Source organism: Rousettus aegyptiacus, unplaced genomic scaffold, assembly GCF_014176215.1.
Source record: "Rousettus aegyptiacus isolate mRouAeg1 unplaced genomic scaffold, mRouAeg1.p scaffold_m13_p_15, whole genome shotgun sequence".
Lineage (NCBI taxonomy): Eukaryota > Metazoa > Chordata > Mammalia > Chiroptera > Pteropodidae > Rousettus > Rousettus aegyptiacus.
The window spans coordinates 28,948,737-28,967,274 of record NW_023416290.1 but is presented as its reverse complement, the minus strand read 5'-3'; the positions used below and the strand labels follow the sequence as shown (position 1 = coordinate 28,967,274).

Here is an 18,538-nt window from a genome sequence, read left to right as displayed (position 1 = left end):
TATATTAAACATTTGATTTTCACTCGTTAAAGAACATAGGTCTAAATTAGGAGAAAGGTAAGTAGTTTGCTTCTGAAACTTTTCTCCTGAGTAGGCTTGCACTTTGGGATCTTGGCCTTTAATATCTCAACAGAAAGGAAGTAGCAAGCATGTAGAAAAAGAATTTTCTCCCTAAGGCATTCACTCAGTGCTTTGACTCCCCAATTTTTATCCTGGCGGCCTTCTGATCCTCAAAGTTTAGATCACCTTCTGTCTAGTCTATTTCCTCATGTTAGCACACAGACTGGAGAATAGATTAGTGCACGCCTATAACCTTAAGCAGAAGACATTCATAAACAGAATATTCTACCAGTTTACCTCCTACAGTGGCTAAGTTTAAAACTTGTAGCCCCATTTTAAACTTGACCCAAAGAACTTGCTTTAAAATACAACAGTGGGAGAAGTGGAAAGATCGACTTGGAGTTCATCATTGTTGAAGCTGGGTAAAGAGAACATGGTATTCAATATTCTATCTACTTTTGTATATGTTAACACTCCCCAATCTCCGCCTTGCAGAGCTGGGTAAAGCAAGGAGAAATTGTGTAATCAACTATAAACCTAAAATATAAAATATATTCCACTCCTCTATTCCTTCTCTTCCTTCCCCATTACCCTTACTCATTTCCTCCTGCTTATTTTTCTATTCTGCCATTAGAGAGCAGCTACACAAGATACTATTTCAGGGAGCTAAATTAGCCCAGGTAACTTTGGTTTTGGTGAAGGCAAGGAAAAGCCCGGGTGACATTAAATGTCTGCCAGAGACATCAAAGAAAAGAGGAACACGGACCAGAAGTTCAGCTTGCTTAGGGAACTCTGCCACTTCCTTGCAGATGATGGCACAGATCCAAAGCTAAAGTACAAACCTGAAAGCAATTGCTCCATTTTTGTAAATGACATTGGCAAGGACTGCGACTGAAATACTTCCCCAGGTGAACTAAACTTCATTCAGTTGAATTCTTAAGAAGGGCAAACAGAAATGTGCTAGGCACTGAGTGTAATACAGGCATACTTCCTACTTTGTGGTTGTAATTAAAATTCAGAATTGATACATTTGAACTCTATAACAAGATTATATAGGTCAAGTAAGTGATACTGACAACACGTATAGCTTTGAAATGAAGAAGTCAGTTAAGACTTAACCATGGTCCTAATGAGTAGAATTTTTTAGAGAATATCAGAGAACTTAGCATCAGCAAGGACAGAGCAATTGGGAAAAAAGCGAGTATTGAATGCAGAAACACTAAAGTTCTAGATCTTATTAGTTTTATGTAGCTTAAATAGATTTTCAAGTTGTCAGGCAAATAGAGCTCTAGTAATATGATGTAAGGACCAAATGCACTTAGGACTATCATAATAGTTAAAAATGTTATAGTTTCAATAATTAATGCTCTAAGGATGGTTGTTTGAACTGTATCTGGAGTGCATTTATCATTGATAGCTTTTACAAATACTTATAAACTTAGGGAAAAACCTTCCCCCTCAGGAAAAGATGGCTTACCCATGCCCATCTACCATTATTATATCTCTTTTAATAACAAAAAGAATGCGATATTGAGATTAAACAGGTGAGTTTTATTATCAAATGTAACAATTCTACACAATCTCGGTAGTTTTGTAAATATTACTGCCTATCTTTCAGAGCTCTGGACAGACAGCATCTTAAGGCATCAAGTATAAAGAACATTTTTCTGATCTTAAGTTCCAGTTATCACCAATTTTCACACTAAATTGTTTTTGTTTTTTATTTTTTTCCTACTGCAGTCAAAGGGCCATTGCTGGTGAGCTCAAGAGGGGATGTCTGGTTCTCCGAGGTGTAAATCAAAGTAATGTAAAGTAAATAAAAATAGCAGCCACATAATTCTGTATGACACTGCATCCAAGTAAAGGACAATATGAGTAACTTAAAGAAATGTGCACTGAGTTAATCAAATCCTGTTTTCCTCTTCGGAGTTACATGAGGCAGCAGTATTAGCTAGCTAGTGTCTAATATTGCACTTTTGCAGCATAAACACATAGTGCTAAACACTGACAGCATCAGTACTTGCTCTAACCACATCAGTGTTTACCCCTCAGTCTAGCATGCTGACTATGATCCTATGTTTTAAAAAGTTTTAATTATTTGACAGTTAAGGCATTGGAGAAAAAGGTTTAAGGCTATCTTAATATATACAAGCATTCACTTCAGTTAGTACACTACTTTCTAGAATACACTTTTCAAATAGTCTCATTTTCATGATAATAAAAACTATGGAATTCTCTGAGAGTTCAAACCATCAATAATGGGAAAAGTACTATATAAAATAATACATATGAAGCCACAATATTCAGTTACAGGTCAAACTAGAATTTACTAACTACACAGAGCTGTTTCATTTTTGGTTTTGCATTTTGGCCCCTAGTTCATTCTTATTTACAACTGGTACCTGCTGAGAAAAAAGATCCAACTTTTTAACTATTTGTTTTGCGGTAGGTACACTATTTCTTTTAATTTATCCCAAGGTGTTTTAAAAATTGTTTTTTTTTTAACTATAAGACATCATGATGGCCAAGAGACTGAGCAAATATTAGTTTTACTTTTGAAGTTTCTGATTTCAGTATTTCAAGACCTTATTCTGGAATTACTTAGTAAGAGGGCACAACTGTGCAGAATACAGGGAGATGAAGAAAGGAAATACATAAAAATGGAACTTCTATATCAGAGTTCCTGGTGAAAACTATAGATGTAAGTGTAGTATTTTTCCTTAAACACATAAAACTTAAGAAACACTTTGATGCCATGTTGCTGGAAGTAATGGAGACATTTGATTTCCAATTCACATTTTAAATGCCTGTTTGCAATCAGCAAGGAGCCAGGCATGCTGCTCGCTGTAAGGATTTGGCTTCTCTGGCTCAAGCTTTTCACTCCAAAATATAGGGCATAAGCCTTCTGTCCAATCATGTTTGCTGAAAATACTGCAGCCTGAGTACAGACAAACTTCCCTGAAGTTGCTGGAAGTTGTCTTATGTCTGAAGGTTTCAGGATCACCATACATCTTTCAAACACTGAAAAAAAATGATTAAAATGAAATATTATAGTCTCTAAATTCTTCAATTTTTAGGAGCCATAAAAAATGATTTTGCATTGTAAAAGGTCTAAAAAAGCCTTAAAGTAGTCCAAATTTTTATTTTACACAGTCAGCATTTACACAGCAAATTTTGGGGGAGTACAGCATTGGCAAGGAAAGTTTATGTGACAACTTGCATTTCCACAATTCCACCCTTTGTATTATCATTCATAGAATAATGTGTTCCACCTCCCCATTTGACTCCTTTGTGGAGATACTATTTTATTCATTCCTTAGCCTGGTCCCCAAGTTATCACATCATTCTTCTGATATTAGACAGTTAATATGCCATTATTGAAATACAAAACCATTAAGAAAAATCTTAAAAATTAACTTCTAGTATAATAAATTTCAAATAATTTCAAACAAAAATACCTGAATCAATAAGAAGCACTGAGGTATGATGTTATAGTAACATGGGCTCTACATGCTAGTGACTAGCTGATCACCCTCCTCTATCTGGGTTAGTTTATTTCATCTTCACACAACCTTATTAGATTACCATGTTTTCCCCATTTTACAGATTAGAAAATTAAGGCACAGAACAATTAAGCCAAAAATTGGCTTAATTCAGAATCTGAACACGGTATTGGTTCCATTATGCTATTTCACTTATACACCACACAAAAACTTTAAGATGAAAACATGAAAACTTCTACATGTAAATAAAAATCAGGAATGAAAATCAAAATCAAAATAGCTCTTCAGAGTTCAGTCCTATTCATGTGGCCAGTCGAGTTGCTTTAATAACAGATCCTAAAATTGTTACAAATTTAGAACTAGGTATTTAAAAAATGGTGAAATACTAGTTTGTTAGAATTCATTTTTAAAATGTGGTTTACAAAGTGACCATAAGTTAGCACTTAGTATAGAACAGTGCATATTCAAAGCTTCTCTTTCAAGACAATTTCTACCAATGGCCCAACAACACTATTGGCCAACATCTATTTTACCCTTCTTTTGGCAACATCGCCTGAATTTTCGTTGAATAACTAACTTCCCCTTCACCTGATCTCAAGCCCATAAAGAGACATCTTTACCACTGAGACCAAAAACTGTCTGAGACATAGCCAGTTAGAGCCCTGCATGTTTCTGGCCATAGAGATTTCAGAGACAGTGAAACTCAGTTCCTGTCTTGCTTCTGGACTTGACATGAAGTTTCTGGGGGAACCTTGCCATGAGTTTCTGGGGGAACCTCATTGGGAGAATTTGGCTTAGAGTAAGCCCTTGGATCCAGCCAAGTCAGTCAACCCTGGGCCTGTCAATTACCAGAGTCAATGAAGTCCATCTTCCACATTATTATTATTATTATTAGTAGTAGTAGTAGTAGTAGTAGTAGTAGTTTATTATATTCTAGGAGCAAACATCACCACAGTAGATGCTGAAAAGTACACCTTCACATTCTTTGAAAATGTTAAAAATGTCAAAGAAATAAAAAATTTAATCTTCCCAGATCTCCTTCTTAATCCCAGGGGTATCCAATGGAATTTTAGGGTTTAGCAATGAAACTAGAGATGCCTAGCTGCTAGCAAAAATCATAAATAAAATTAAGATATATATAAAAAATAAAAATCTCAGACTTACAAGGAGAAAATTCTTCTTATTCCTTTAGAAGTTATAACTTCAAACATTCATGAATCTTCTTTACAGTAAGATCTGTCTTAAAACATGTTTTATTTTACACTAAACTGTCATTTAAAGTACTACCTACAAAGAAGTTTTTTAATATATGTGGATTTCACCAACTGGTGTTATGTACTTTGGAATAAACATAAATCCATTAAAAAGCCTGAAATTAGTTGTAATATTTTATTTCCTTATAATAATTTTGACATTTCTAAAAAGTATGTCACTTGTGACACTTCTTTGTTAGGACAGAGGAATAGTGTCTTCTTATAGAAAAGAAAATCTATAACTCAGATTCTTTAATAAAAGGAGGTATGTTTAATAGCTTTTTTTCTTTTTGTCACTTAAATCAATAGACTCAACTTTTATTTAGCTGTTACTGCTCCCTAATATAAACACTAGTTGGAATCGGAAGAGAAATCTTGTCTAATTTGAAAGCTCCTTATTTATCCAAAGAATAACTTGAATTTTCTGAACAAAAACTAAAATATCATCACTATTATCCCCCATCCCCAAATATATATATACATATACATGTAAATCTATATATCTATATATATATAGATATTTTATATATATACATGTACACACACACACACACACGCATATATATATATATAAAATAAAAGACAGCAATTGTTTTCAACCTACGAAGCAATCCAAACTATACATTTAAGAGACATGATATAAAAATACTCTCCAAATGAGAGCTACATGGAGGGTTTTTGTTTTGTTTTGTTTTGTTTTTTGGGTGTTGTGACAATACCAGGCTTAACATTAATTAGAGGAGCCTCCAAAAATACTCGGTATAGACAAAAAGCTTTCACAAAAGGTAAAAGAATCTATTAACACTTCATTTTTGACTCCCAGCCTTCATAACTGTGAGAAATTAAGTATTTGTTGTTTATAAGCCACCCAGTCCATGAAATTTTGTTATGACAGCCTGAGTGAAATAAGAGATTCACTAAATGATCAAGGCTGACATTACCAGTGATGTCATGTGGGTATAACTTCAGGTATCGTGTGATGACAAGGGTGCTTCATCTGTATGGTATTCTTTCCTAACACCCGTTACCCTAGTCCAATCACAAGAAAAACATCAAACAAATTCAAACTACAGAAGACCTCAAAAGCAGTATGCCTCAAAACTGTCAAGGTCATGAAAAACATGGAAAGACTGAGAAACTCACATGAACCAGGGGACACTAAGCAGACAGGTCAACTCAGTGCAATATGGAATCCTAGATGGGATCTTGGAATAGAAAAAGGACCATTAATGGAAAAAATGGGTGAACTCTGAATAATATCTGAAATGTAGATAGTGATTAAAACCACTGCCTCTGTGATTACTGCAACCACAGCAACAAGTTATTTGTATTTATAAGAACTGTTTAGTTTGTAATACTCATTTACACCCATTAATCCATCTCATTCTCACTCCTCCCTCTAAAGTGAATTCATATGTTGAAGTGAATTTATGCCCATTTTAAGGAGCAAAAATACATCATCTTTAAAGAATTGTCATCTACACATGTACATAAAATGTACTTATAGCCAAGCACTTATACATTTTAATGTATAAGCTGAGTATGCCCCATTGAGACCATAAGAATATGAGAATTGGAGTTTACAGAGAGTCTGGGGGGCTGGGGTGAAGGGAGAAACACCAAAAACTTTAGTCATCTGAAGATACATTTTTCTAGCTAGCTATCACATCTTCTCTGGAGGACCTTTTGGGTATCTTCAATGGCTTGTGAGGTGTTCTGGGGAATATTTTATAACAAAGAGGCATTTATCTGCAGTAGTTCTTGGGGTACTCAGCAAATATTGGCTGGGTTGAGGGGACAAAGCTGCAGGAGAAGATAGACATTGATTTCTTTACCAGACTTTATTATGGGCTTTAGCTTCCTTTATCTGATCCTATAGCCAGCAGTGACATTATTCCTTCAAGAAACTTTTAGAGCACTGTATTAGTTGCCTGTGGCTGCTGTAATATATTGCCTCATTTGGAGGCTTAAAACAACAGAAATTTATTCTCTCACAATTCTGAAGCAGAAATCAAAATGTTAGCTAGGCTGCACACCTTCCAGCATCTCCAAGGAACGATCTGTTCTATGCTTCTTTCAGCTTCTGGTGGTTGCATGTGTTCTTGGCTGGTAGCTCTCTCTCTCTAAACTCTGCCCCCACGGTCACATTGCCTCCTCCTCTCTTGCATGTGTCTGTCTCATATCCCACTGCCTCTTTATATAATTCCACTTAGGATCCACCCAGATAAGCAAGGATAAGTTCCTTCTCTGAAGATTTTTAATTTAAATGTTTTGTCATATGAGGTAATAGAAATTCCAAAGGATTATTATATAGACATATTTGGGGGCCACCATTCAGCTTACTACAGGCACATACCCTGCCATATTCTTGTTCCGTCAATTGAAAAAAGCACCAAGCCTGAAGCCAGAAGTTCTGGGTGTTTGGTCAGCTTGGTCATTAACTGTATGACTGTGAAAGGTATCTAACCTCTCTGAGTATAATTTCTTCATCTGTCAAATGGAACCATCAGAACCTGTCCTGATGTTTCACAGAACTGTGGTTAGACTCAAATGAGACTAGTTATGAAAGTGCTCTAAGGAGGAGCCCCTCTGCCACCACTGCCTCTGTCTACACCACAACATGCTGCCCTACACCTCTCTGTTTGAGGGCGCTGTAAGGCCATGCACATGCTGCTAGCTGACTAGGGCCAGAGCCGGAAGGAGGAGGTGGTGACTAAGGAGACCTGGCTGCAGGGCCCTCTCAAGGCTTCCTGTCTGTACCAGCAGCTCCCCAAGTTTCACAACAGAGACCTCACCCTGTACAGGTTTAGTGCCATCCTGCGCCGCCTGGCCCTCTCCCTCAGTGGGAGGTAGCCCTGATGGAGTGGTGAATGATGGCTGGAGGACCTCTGCTACAAATCGACCACCCTCATCTACACCAACTGTGGACAAGGAGGACTATGTGAAGGAGCTGCTGGGGTGCCTGAAACCTTTGGAGACCCTGCTGCCCCGGGACCAGGGGGCCAGGCCTTCATCGTAGGCAATCAGGTCTCCTTTGCCGACTGCAACCTGCTGGACCTGCTGCTGAATCACCAGGTTCTGGCTCCTGGCTATCTGGACTTCCCTCCCCCTGCTCTCAGCTTGCCATGGCTCGCCTCCATGCCTGGCCCAAGCACAAGGCCTTCCTAACCTCCCCTGAGTATGTGAACCTGCTCATCAATGGCAATGATAAATAGTGAGGCAAGGGCTGCCTGCCAGTCAACCAATCCTTCCCGAATACCAATAAAGTTCCTGAGAAAGGGGAAAAAAAGTGCTTTGAGAGTGTTAGCCACTCTACTGGTGTAAAAGATAACTTCTGATGGTAAGTTTGATACTGATATGAATGAGAAAAATACATAAATACGTAACCACACATTAAGGTTGAGGGGAAAGAAACAAGGTCCAAAATTGCATAAGGGCATCAAAAAAGAAACCAAAAAGGACTATTCATTTGGTTATTTCTGGATGGTGAGATTATTAGCATTTTCTTTGTACCTATGTTCCCAATGCTTTACAATAAGAACATAATACTTTAATGATTCTTACCTCCCAGGGTTGTTGAGGTAACTTATGCCAAGTATTTCACACAGTATTCTGTGAATTTTTAAAAATTTTCAATATAAAGGCAGATTAATCTGATGTTTTTAGAATAAGAAAATGCAAATATCTGAATGTTTAACAAAGCACCCAATTTGTTATTCTATCATGACTCTAAATATATAACATAATATAGAATTAGAAGTATTGAGTAATTGTTATAGTCAATTTAGGACATTTCTAATGTAATATCAAAAGGTTCCATCTCTAGTCATTTCTTATTCAATATACTGATTTTATATCAGTATACTTTATCAAATTCACAGACAGCATTAAAGGTTCAAATAAAGAACATTTGGAAAGACAAAGTATGGACCAAAAAAATATCAACAGGTTAGAATTACAGGTTAGAACAATGCACTCCAACCACTGAGAACTAGACTAGGAAATACCCCATACCCACTGCAAAGTATCTGGACATGATGCTCTCTGGTAGTGTCAAGGGATCTCAAAACCTCACTGAAAATAGCAGAGAACCATTGGTTCCAACCCAGAAGCGGAGTTTCTACAACTTCAGAATGAGAGGATAAGACTCCAATTGTCATTTCTCAAGGGCCACACTGTATCGGTAATCTTGTTTCTAACTTAGAATCCATGTAGTTGACATTTGTTAACTGATGTTGCCATAATGTCACCAGGGTCCTCGCCATGAAAATAGTGACAAAATTAGACATGCCAGCAAAACAATTTCAACAAACTCAATAATAAAAATGAAGAAATAAGCCAAGTCAATTCCTGAACATGTCCCTACTGCTCACTTGAGGAGCTTCAACCACAATGCAAGTGTCCCTTTAAGAAAAGATTATTGATTAATAAAAAGAAAAAAAATCCAACTAATTTCAAAGAACCTTCGTAAAGATTCCTTCCCTCTAGATTTAATTTTAGGGGAAAAAAGACTGCAACTAAAAGCTTGCAATCATTTAAAATATAGAGTACATTTAAAGTATACCCAGATGATCCTCAAATATAGTATGTGAAATGAAAAGCAAGTCATGAAAGGACAAATATTGTGTTATTCCACTTATGAGGCACTTATAATTGCCAAATTCATAGTAAAAGAAAGAATGATAGTTGCAAAGGGCTGGGGTGAGGAGGGGAATGGGGATTTATCGTTTAACAGAAACAGAGTTTGAGAAGATGAAAAAGTTCTGAAGCCAGATAGTAGTGATGGTTGAACAACAATGTGAATGTACTTAATGCCACTAAACTGTACACTTAAAAATGGCTAAAATGGTTAATTTTATGTTGTTTATATTTTACAATTTTTTTTAAAAAAAGGAAACTGGAAAACAAAGAAGTATACCCAACTCAATAGAATTACCACATGACTCAGTGATTCCGCTTATAGCTATATACCCCCCAAATTAAAAATAGGTACTCAAGTATTTGTACATAAATGCTAGTATCAGCACCATTCACAATAGCCAAAAGGTGGAAACTCAAATGTCAATTCAGTGGATAAACAGATAAACAGAATATGTTTTATCTTTACAATGGAATATTATTCAGTCATAAAAGGAATGAAGTACTAATACATGCTACAACATGGTTGAACCTCTAAAATAAAACATGTGAAGTGAAAGAAGCAGATAGATACAAAAAGGCCACATATTGCATGATTCCATATCCAGAACAGGCAAATCCAGAGATAGGAAAAAGATTAGTTGTCAGGGTTTATGAGGAGGGAGATTAGGGAGCTACTGCTTAATGGGTATGGGGCTTTCCTTTGAGGACATAAAAACGTTTGGAACTAGAGAGGGCTGCTGTACAATTTGTGAATACATGAAATACCACCAAATTGTATACTTTAAAATTATTAGTTTTGTGTGATTTTTACCTCAATTAAAAAAAAAAAAAAGCATTCCTTCCAATCTAAAAATAGGCAGAGGACCTGAACAGACACTTCTCCCTAGAGGACATACAAATGGCCAACAAATATATGAAAAGATGCTCAACACTGCTAGCTATTAGGGAAATACAAATCAGAACCACAATGAGATACTATCTCATACCTGTCAGAATAGTTAGAATAGCTATAATCAACAGGACAAGTAATAATAAATGGTGGAGAGAATGCGGAGAAAAAGGAACCCTTATACACTGCTGGTGGGACTGCAAATTGGTACAGTCACTGTGGAAAACAGTATGGTGGTTCCTTAAAAACTAAGAATTGATCTACCATATGATCCAGCAATCTCTCTACTAGGTATTTACCCCAAATATTTGAAAACTCATATCCGAAGATATCTGCATATCAATGTTCATAGCAGCATTATTCACAGTGGCCAGGACATGGAAGCAACTGAAGCATCCTACAATAGATGATTGGCTAAAGAAGCTGTGGTACATATATACAATAGACTATTACTGAGCCATAAGAAAAGATGAAATACTGCTATTTGTGACAATATCTCAAGGATGGAATTTGAGATAATCAAACCAAGAGAAATAAGCCAGAGAAAGTTGAAAACCACATGATATCACTTATATGTGGGATAAAAACCTAAAAGCGACAAATGAATATGACAAACAATCAGAGACTCGCGGACATGGACAACAGACTAGTGGTTACCAGAAGGTAGGGAAGGGGGTGGTAGATGAGGTAAAAGGTGTCAAGTATGTGGTAACAAAGAAATCTAACAATGGGAGGTGAATACCCAGTGTAAATATATATATGCCATCCTGTTAAAGTGTACAGCTGAAACTTATTGGATTTTGTTAACCAAAGTCAACATTAAATTTAAAAAAAAAGAAAAAGAAAAAAAGGCAGTCCTAACCAGTAGTACATGAGATATAGAAAATGAATTTTCAAATGGAAAAGTTTCCCCTGATCCCAAATAACATACAACTATTATCCACATATGTTGCTTAGACACTGTCTACTTAGATGACAGCCTTAATTGCAGTCTCCATTTCTTCTAGGATTTGACACACTTACATCACACTAAAGAGGGAAACTTTAACCATACTTTGATTCTTGGCCTCTATTTGGCCCTTTATAATTTAACTTTCACATCATGTAATAAGCCTTACCTTCTTTTTCGAGGATGGTCTAATTGCTGGGGCCATTAAATACAAACCCATTCTTTGGGTAGATTCCTGGCCTGGTCACTTGTGTGTATAAGTCCATCCTTGGTTGCATACTAAAATGCAAGTTAAAACCATCAAAATATGGACAAACTGTCACTATGGATGGTTAGTATTTCAACTGACTAGATCTACCAACAGAATTATAGGACATTTAGATCATAGGAAACAAGTTAACACTGGTACAATCCATGTACATTAACTGTTAATCCCAAGTCTTCATTTCTTACCTAACATGTCTAAATACTATTGAAGTTAAATTGAAAATGTGGATAGAAAAAGAACACTACAACACAATAAATACCATCGAACATTTCAGATCTTGTTAACAGAGTTTCCATGATACCATAGGCATGACTAGATAGCAAATATCTAAGCACCAACTATTTGCAAAATATTGTAAAATAAGCCCATAATGTCCAAATAACTCTGTGAACTTTAAATGTATAAATGTATATGTAATATTGATTTCAGTAGGACAGCAAGTGAAAATCTTAGTAGTGGAAGCAGAAAAAAAAATAAGTTACTGAAAATATGAAAATCATAGACAGCAAAGGGTAGTGCAAAGAGTAAAAAAAAATGAAAGGAATTATATAAGTATTCTTGAGAATCCATTTCAAAATATTAGACCCATCAACTAAAATACAGATAAAGGTTTATTTTCATTACTATAATGACATTCTCATTATCAAGTATTTTAATGGTAGTTTGTCTTCATAAATTCCATCCTTATTCTATTAATCTCATTTATCAAAATGGGCCTAACCTTATAAGACTGCAAATTTGCTAGCAGAACCCATGACCTGCATCTTGCTTAAGCTTAAGCATCTTGCTTAGAATTCTTCCTTTCGTGTAAATCCTGCACTTTCCAGCTTTATAGTCTCACCCCATCCCACCTTAAATGATGTATTTAAAGGTAACACATGTGTAAAGAATGACATATGCCATTATTACATATATATATTTAAAGACAGAAAAGTATTGAGGTTTTCAGTCACTCAACCAATTAATACCAAGGATTTGCTTAATATAAGTAAATTATATATTTATATAAAATGAATCATAAATAACCAGAAATCAAATAAAAACCTCTCATCAAATCAGCAACATATACAGTAGGTAAAGATAAACAGATTATACTTAAGAGAACAGTTTTTTAAAAAAGTCATCCATTGATTTGGTCTTGTGACAAAGTGGTATATAAAAGATCTGGAATCCCGTAGCTATTGGCTAGTACCAAAATAACTGAGAACAGGAGAAAATAAGAAGGCATGGCCTCTCAGAGACAGTGTAAAATATGAGCTTTTATGTCAGAGTGACATGAAATTGAGTTAGATACAACAGATTTTGAATGCATGCATTGTTACTACCTTAAAGCTCAAACTGCTGAAGAAGGCATTGGAAAAATTTGATATACTGAATTGGACAACTGAGATTCCTACATAAGCCTAATTTATTGATTCAGTTCATAAATTCCAAGCTCTTTAGAAATGAAGGCCAAATGCTTTGAGATGAAATCATTTTGCACAGTTTTTATATTTCTGATACCAGATAATTCTATTCCAATCTTGAATGGTTTCCTAGGAGCTACTCGAAGATAAACGGCTGCAGACTTAAGTTATTGTATTTCAATTTTGAAGCATGTCAATCTTTTAGCCACAAATCTAGAAAACTTCTATTACTTGTTTGTAGTAGAATACTCACAAAGACCAGCCATTGCACTCTATAGTAAGAGCAATTTTGTTTAATCTCATAACCTACTTATATACATGACTGCTTAATTCTATTCAGTGTGAATATAAAAGTTGATTAGTCAAAATAAGAAATTAGTTTAGCCAACTACTAAAACCTGAAACTTTGCTTGTACATTCTAGAATTGGAAAACAATGGGGGAAAATACAAAACTCTCATGTTTTCTCTGTAAGATTAAGCAACCTTTTCAATGGCCTTTGGTAAATTCTCGATTCCTTTCATAATCTAATAAATCAGATATGAAATTTGGAAAGTAACTATTTTTAAATCTCTGTAAGTAAGAGCTTCCAACAGGCAGCATAATTGTTTAGGGAAAAAGCAAAGTTATCTACTGATCTCTGAAAAAAATTTTACTTATGGTAAGAATGTAAAAAACCAGACAGTAACAAAAGATAACTTTTGTCTACCTTCATTCAGTTTTTCACTATCAGACAGATTTTCTTCATTTGTCAGAAAATATCCTTTGTGTGTTAAAAGCCCTTAAGACCATTATATGGTAACTTGATAGATTTGGGACATCCCTGCCGAGGTAATTTTAACTGAGCTCCCCAATCCTTCATGATTCATGGACACCAAGCTTGTAAATACATTCTAATAGTGAGACAGGCTTTGCAGGCATAACCCTTATAATGCTGTACTGTGAATGATCAGGGCTATTTTAGGATTTGATGAGTATGCCTATAAAGGCTTCTGAAGTCTAAAGACTCAAGCAAAGTTCAGCTCCAAAAGGGAAGTCAATTTTTGCTATTAGTACAATAAAAAGGCTGTAAAATACTGATATTTAGACATTGTAAGAAAGAAGAGTTCAGGTTCTAGGCATGTGATTTGAGAAAGGAAAGGTGTCCACTCCAATGAGATGGCAATAGAAAGATTTTGCTCACTGTTAAAAAGGTCTTACCAAGAAATATCTCATCCTTTAGGCTTAAGTCAGAAAACAAGTGATGGACACAGACAGTGGTAGAAGAAAATGACAAGAGTAAATATCAGTTTCACAATAATCAACAGCAGATCATTAAAGACTCACTGAATATCCTATAACTCATTTTAAGGCATTTCCATGTAAATATTCACTAAGTCTCCTTTGTTTTTTCCAGGCTAGGCAGAGAGACTTCTGATCGCTTTTTATATACTCAATTTAAACTTCATCTTTAAAGTGCTTTTTATTACTCAAGAATTTGACTTTAGGAAAACTCCTTAGCCAATCTCATTCTAGATGAAAAGACTCATACTGATAAGTACCCTAAAGAGCTTTTCCAAAGCCCAATTAAAAAAATGAAACAAAACAAAACAAAAAAAAAAAGCACATCAACAGATTAAGCTGAATAAAAATTGCACAGAAAAGTTCTAATCTTGACAAAGGGATGTGTTTGAGGTGATACTCACACTAGTCCACCTGACTTGCACTCTCATTGTTTTTGCCTCCATAAGCAATCTAGTAGCACTTGTACACACGAGTTTCAAAGAATCTGCTTCTTTCCTGGCTGCATTCTTTAGGCAAATCAACTCAAGTAATAAGGGCACTGAGTAGTTTTCTTCTTTAAGCTACTGACCTGGTAACCTTGGAAGAAGTTAAGAATTTCCTTAACTCCAGTATTGTAGGCCAGGCCCTGCATTCTGACCACCGTGCCAGGCTGTGGAGGGACACCGCTAAGATTAGCAGCTGTAGGGAAGTAGCCAAGACTATTGGGCGAACCTGGGGGGCTAAAGGGAGAGAAAGCACAGTGAACCAATAGGAATAGACAATGTTGAATATTTACTCTCAAAACATTAGTTACTTAAGGAAACACCCTCTCAAGGTACTCTCAGAATTCTCAGAGTTCTCTCTCCCACATTTCCACAAAGGCAAAAGTTGAAAGACAGAAAAGTTAATGCAGATTTAAATAAATGCAGGGATTCCCCAAAGATATCTGTCTCTGTCTCTCTCTCTGTCTCTCTCTCTCTCGTCTTAAAGGGAGAGGCAAGAGAGAATTAAGCCTTCACAGTTGCTCAACCACAAAGCACCACTTCCAAAGCCCAGCTCATTGATGATTAACTTGCTAGTTATCAGGAATACTAAGGCATGAAAAGGCACAAATAAAAAGGACTAATAGGAACCACAGCTATAGCAGACCAAAAGTCTTCAAAGTGATTGCTCCAAGGAACAGACTGTTCTACCCATATACACAAGAAAAGCTACAGCACAATAATACAATGAAGTACTATACCAACAATGAGTTATTTCTTCCAACCAGACTAAAAAGAAAGTGTGTGTGGGGGGGAGGATTAGAAGGGATGTACAATAAATGAAACCAATCACCATTAACACAAGGGAAAACTGATGCATGGGTCCTTCTTATTGTATCTGCATCGATTATCTCCAAGGAGCAGAAGCTAAGTGAATACTTAACTATTCTTTATGTGGCAGGGATTACCATATTATAAAATTAGTTCCACCCTGACCCCCACCCAAATCTGTTTTCTACCACAGTTAGTGGCCAGAAATCCATAATTTAAAATATGTATAGGGAAAAATTTTAAATAAGTTATTATCTTACAGAGCAATAAAGACCTACAGTTCTAGATTATTAACCCTTTCAAATATTTCTAAGTAGGTAATTACCCCATTTTAAAGACAAGTAAACACAAAATGGAATAGACTACAAATCTTTGAGACTCTCTATCCTACATAAATAATCCTAACTGATGGTTAATAGGAAGGGTACCAGATGTGAATCTAGTTTCAGATTCTATTTTTTTATTAGCAAGGTAACCACGAGCAAGTCACTTAATTTCTTCCAACTTCAATTACATAACTTACGAAATCATTCTATTTCATCATTTTTAAAATATGGGAGACTAAAAATATCACCTGACAGCAAGTTGCCCTTAATCTTTTCAGTTTCTAAAGCAGTGATCCTCAACTTGTTTGTGGATTAGAGTCACTTGGTGAGACTTTTACAACTCTCTCTGAGGAGAGCCTGTTTAGAGACTAAAAGTCAATCTATGTGTGACTGTGAGATCAGAGAGGGAATGTTGTTTAGGCCTGACTAAGACTTTAGGCATCATTCAGCCACACCTCATTTTTACAGAGGTGGAAACAGAAACTAAGAGTTAAATAATTTCCCAAATGTCACAGGACAGGTTAGTTCTTCACCAAACCAGAAGAGCCAGCCAGATCTCTCAACCTCTAGAGTTCAGTGCTTTCTCCCATACAACCACCATTCATTCAAACACCATATTTGCTCCTGTCAAGTGTATGATAAATACTAACTCTAATACTGAAAGACCACAAAGACTTCCTGTATTTCATCACAAGTTACTCAGACCTTCCACACTGCATATGAGAGTCAGATCATTTCCAAGATATCCATCTTAATTCACAGCACTTGTCCCAGCACATTCTGTTCCTTTGGCTAAAGATCTCCTATAAATTAAACAGGCATCTAGTACCCTCAAACTACAACCAAGATAAAGTACAAAGATAAGTTATCCAACTGGAAATTTAAGATTATAAAATGTCAATTATGTTTACTATATATAAAGTATACCTATACTGATGAAGCCTAAACACAACTTGGATTCACATCCTTATTTTTTTATGCTAGGATTACCTGCTGTATACAAGGCATCTTAAAGTAACTTAAATAATCTGTGTATCTACCTGACAGGGCATGAGAATAAGAATTTTCTATCAACCTAAATTCCAAGGTCTTTCGGATTATTGAAATAATAATAAGCAAAAATAATTTATGATATAAAAATCACAGGATAGAAACAAGGTAAACTTATACACAGAAAACAAAAAAGAATCTACTAAAAAACTACTAGAACTAATAAATGAGATCACCAAGGTTAAAAAATACAAGATCAATACACAAAATAAATCAATCAAACTTCTATACATGACAATGAACAATCCAAAAATGAAACTGAGAAAGAAATTCCGTTCACAATAGCATAACAAAGAATATTTAGGAAAAAATTTAGCACAGGAAGAGCAAGACTTATACACTGAAAATCACAAACACTGTTAAAAAAATAAAAGATCATCTAAATAAATGGCAAAACAGTCCATGTTTATAAACATGACATAATATTGTTAAAATGACAATACTCCCTAAATTGTACAGATTCAATGTAATAGCTATCAAAATTCCAAATGGCTTTTTTTTGCAGAATCAACGAAACTGAACCTAACACATATATGGAAGTGCAAAAGGCGCAGGACAGTCAAACTCTATTTAGAAAAGAATAAAGTAGGAAGAACTTAACATTACCTAACTTCGAAACTTACTACAAAATAACAGTAATCAAGATGGTGTGGTGCTCCCTTAAGGATAGGCAATGATCATGAGAATTGAACTGAGAAGTCAGAAATAAACCCTTACATTTATGGACAACTGATTTTTGACAAGACTTCCAAAATTAATTTGGTGAGAAAAGAACAGGCTTTTCAATAAATGGTGCTGAACAATGGATAATCTATATAAAAAAAGATAATTTAGATCTCTATTTCAACCTATATAAAAATTAATTCAAAAAATAATATACTGAAATATAAAATCTAAAACTACAAGGCTCTTAGAAGATTTTGGAGTAGTGAATCTTCATGACCTTGGGATATATGTGACAACAAAAGTATACATGAGAAAAAAAATTAAAAAATTGGACTTCATCAAAAATTTCAACTTCTGTGCTTTAAAGGACACCATCAAGATAACCCACAGACTGGGAGATAATATTTGTAAATTATCTTATAAGGTCTCTTATCTAAACTATATAAAGAAATTTTACAACTAAAACACAACCCAATTTTAAAATGTGCAAAGGATCTGAATAAACATTTCTCCCAAGAAAATATGAAATGTGGCTCATAAAGATGCTCAAAATCGATAGTCATTAAGGAGATGCAAACCAAAACTATGAAATAGCAAATCCACTCATCAAAATAGTTAAGGTAAAAGACAGTTAAGAGTTGAAAAGGATGCAGAGAAATTAGAACTTTCATGGATTGCTGGTGGGAATTTAAAAGGGTGAAAAGCCTCTTTGGAAAAAGTTTGGATGTTTCTCAAAAGTTAAACATGAAGTTACCACATGACCCAGCATTTCCACTCCTAGGTACACACCTTACCCAAGAAAACTAAAATTCTATGTCGACGCAAAAACCTGAATGCAGATGTACACAGTAGCATTATTATTAACAGCCTAAAAGTATAAACAACTCCAAATGTCCGATAACTGATTAACAGATAAACTATATGTGGCATATCCCTATGATTGAATATTAGA

General features: G+C 35.3%; 1 protein-coding gene and 1 pseudogene across 5 annotated transcripts in view; one reads left to right on the top strand and one right to left on the bottom strand.

The window, feature by feature from the left end:
• Positions 1 to 1,590: 1,590 nt before the first annotated feature.
• Positions 1,591 to 18,538, bottom strand: part of ESRP1 (epithelial splicing regulatory protein 1) — a 60,607-nt gene continuing 43,659 nt past the window's right edge. For 2 of the 5 annotated variants that reach the window (XM_036232882.1, XM_036232881.1), the window contains exon 14: positions 1,591 to 3,081. In XM_036232882.1, coding sequence (XP_036088775.1) covers positions 3,075 to 3,081 — 7 coding nt within the window. In that variant the 3' untranslated portion in view covers positions 1,591 to 3,074. Of the gene's footprint in view, positions 3,082 to 11,464; positions 11,575 to 14,557; positions 14,972 to 18,538 lie in introns of those variants that run through there. The other 3 variants (XM_016156034.2, XM_016156044.2, XM_036232883.1) reach the window with 2 other exon arrangements.
• Positions 7,262 to 8,160, top strand: LOC107508201 (annotated as a pseudogene).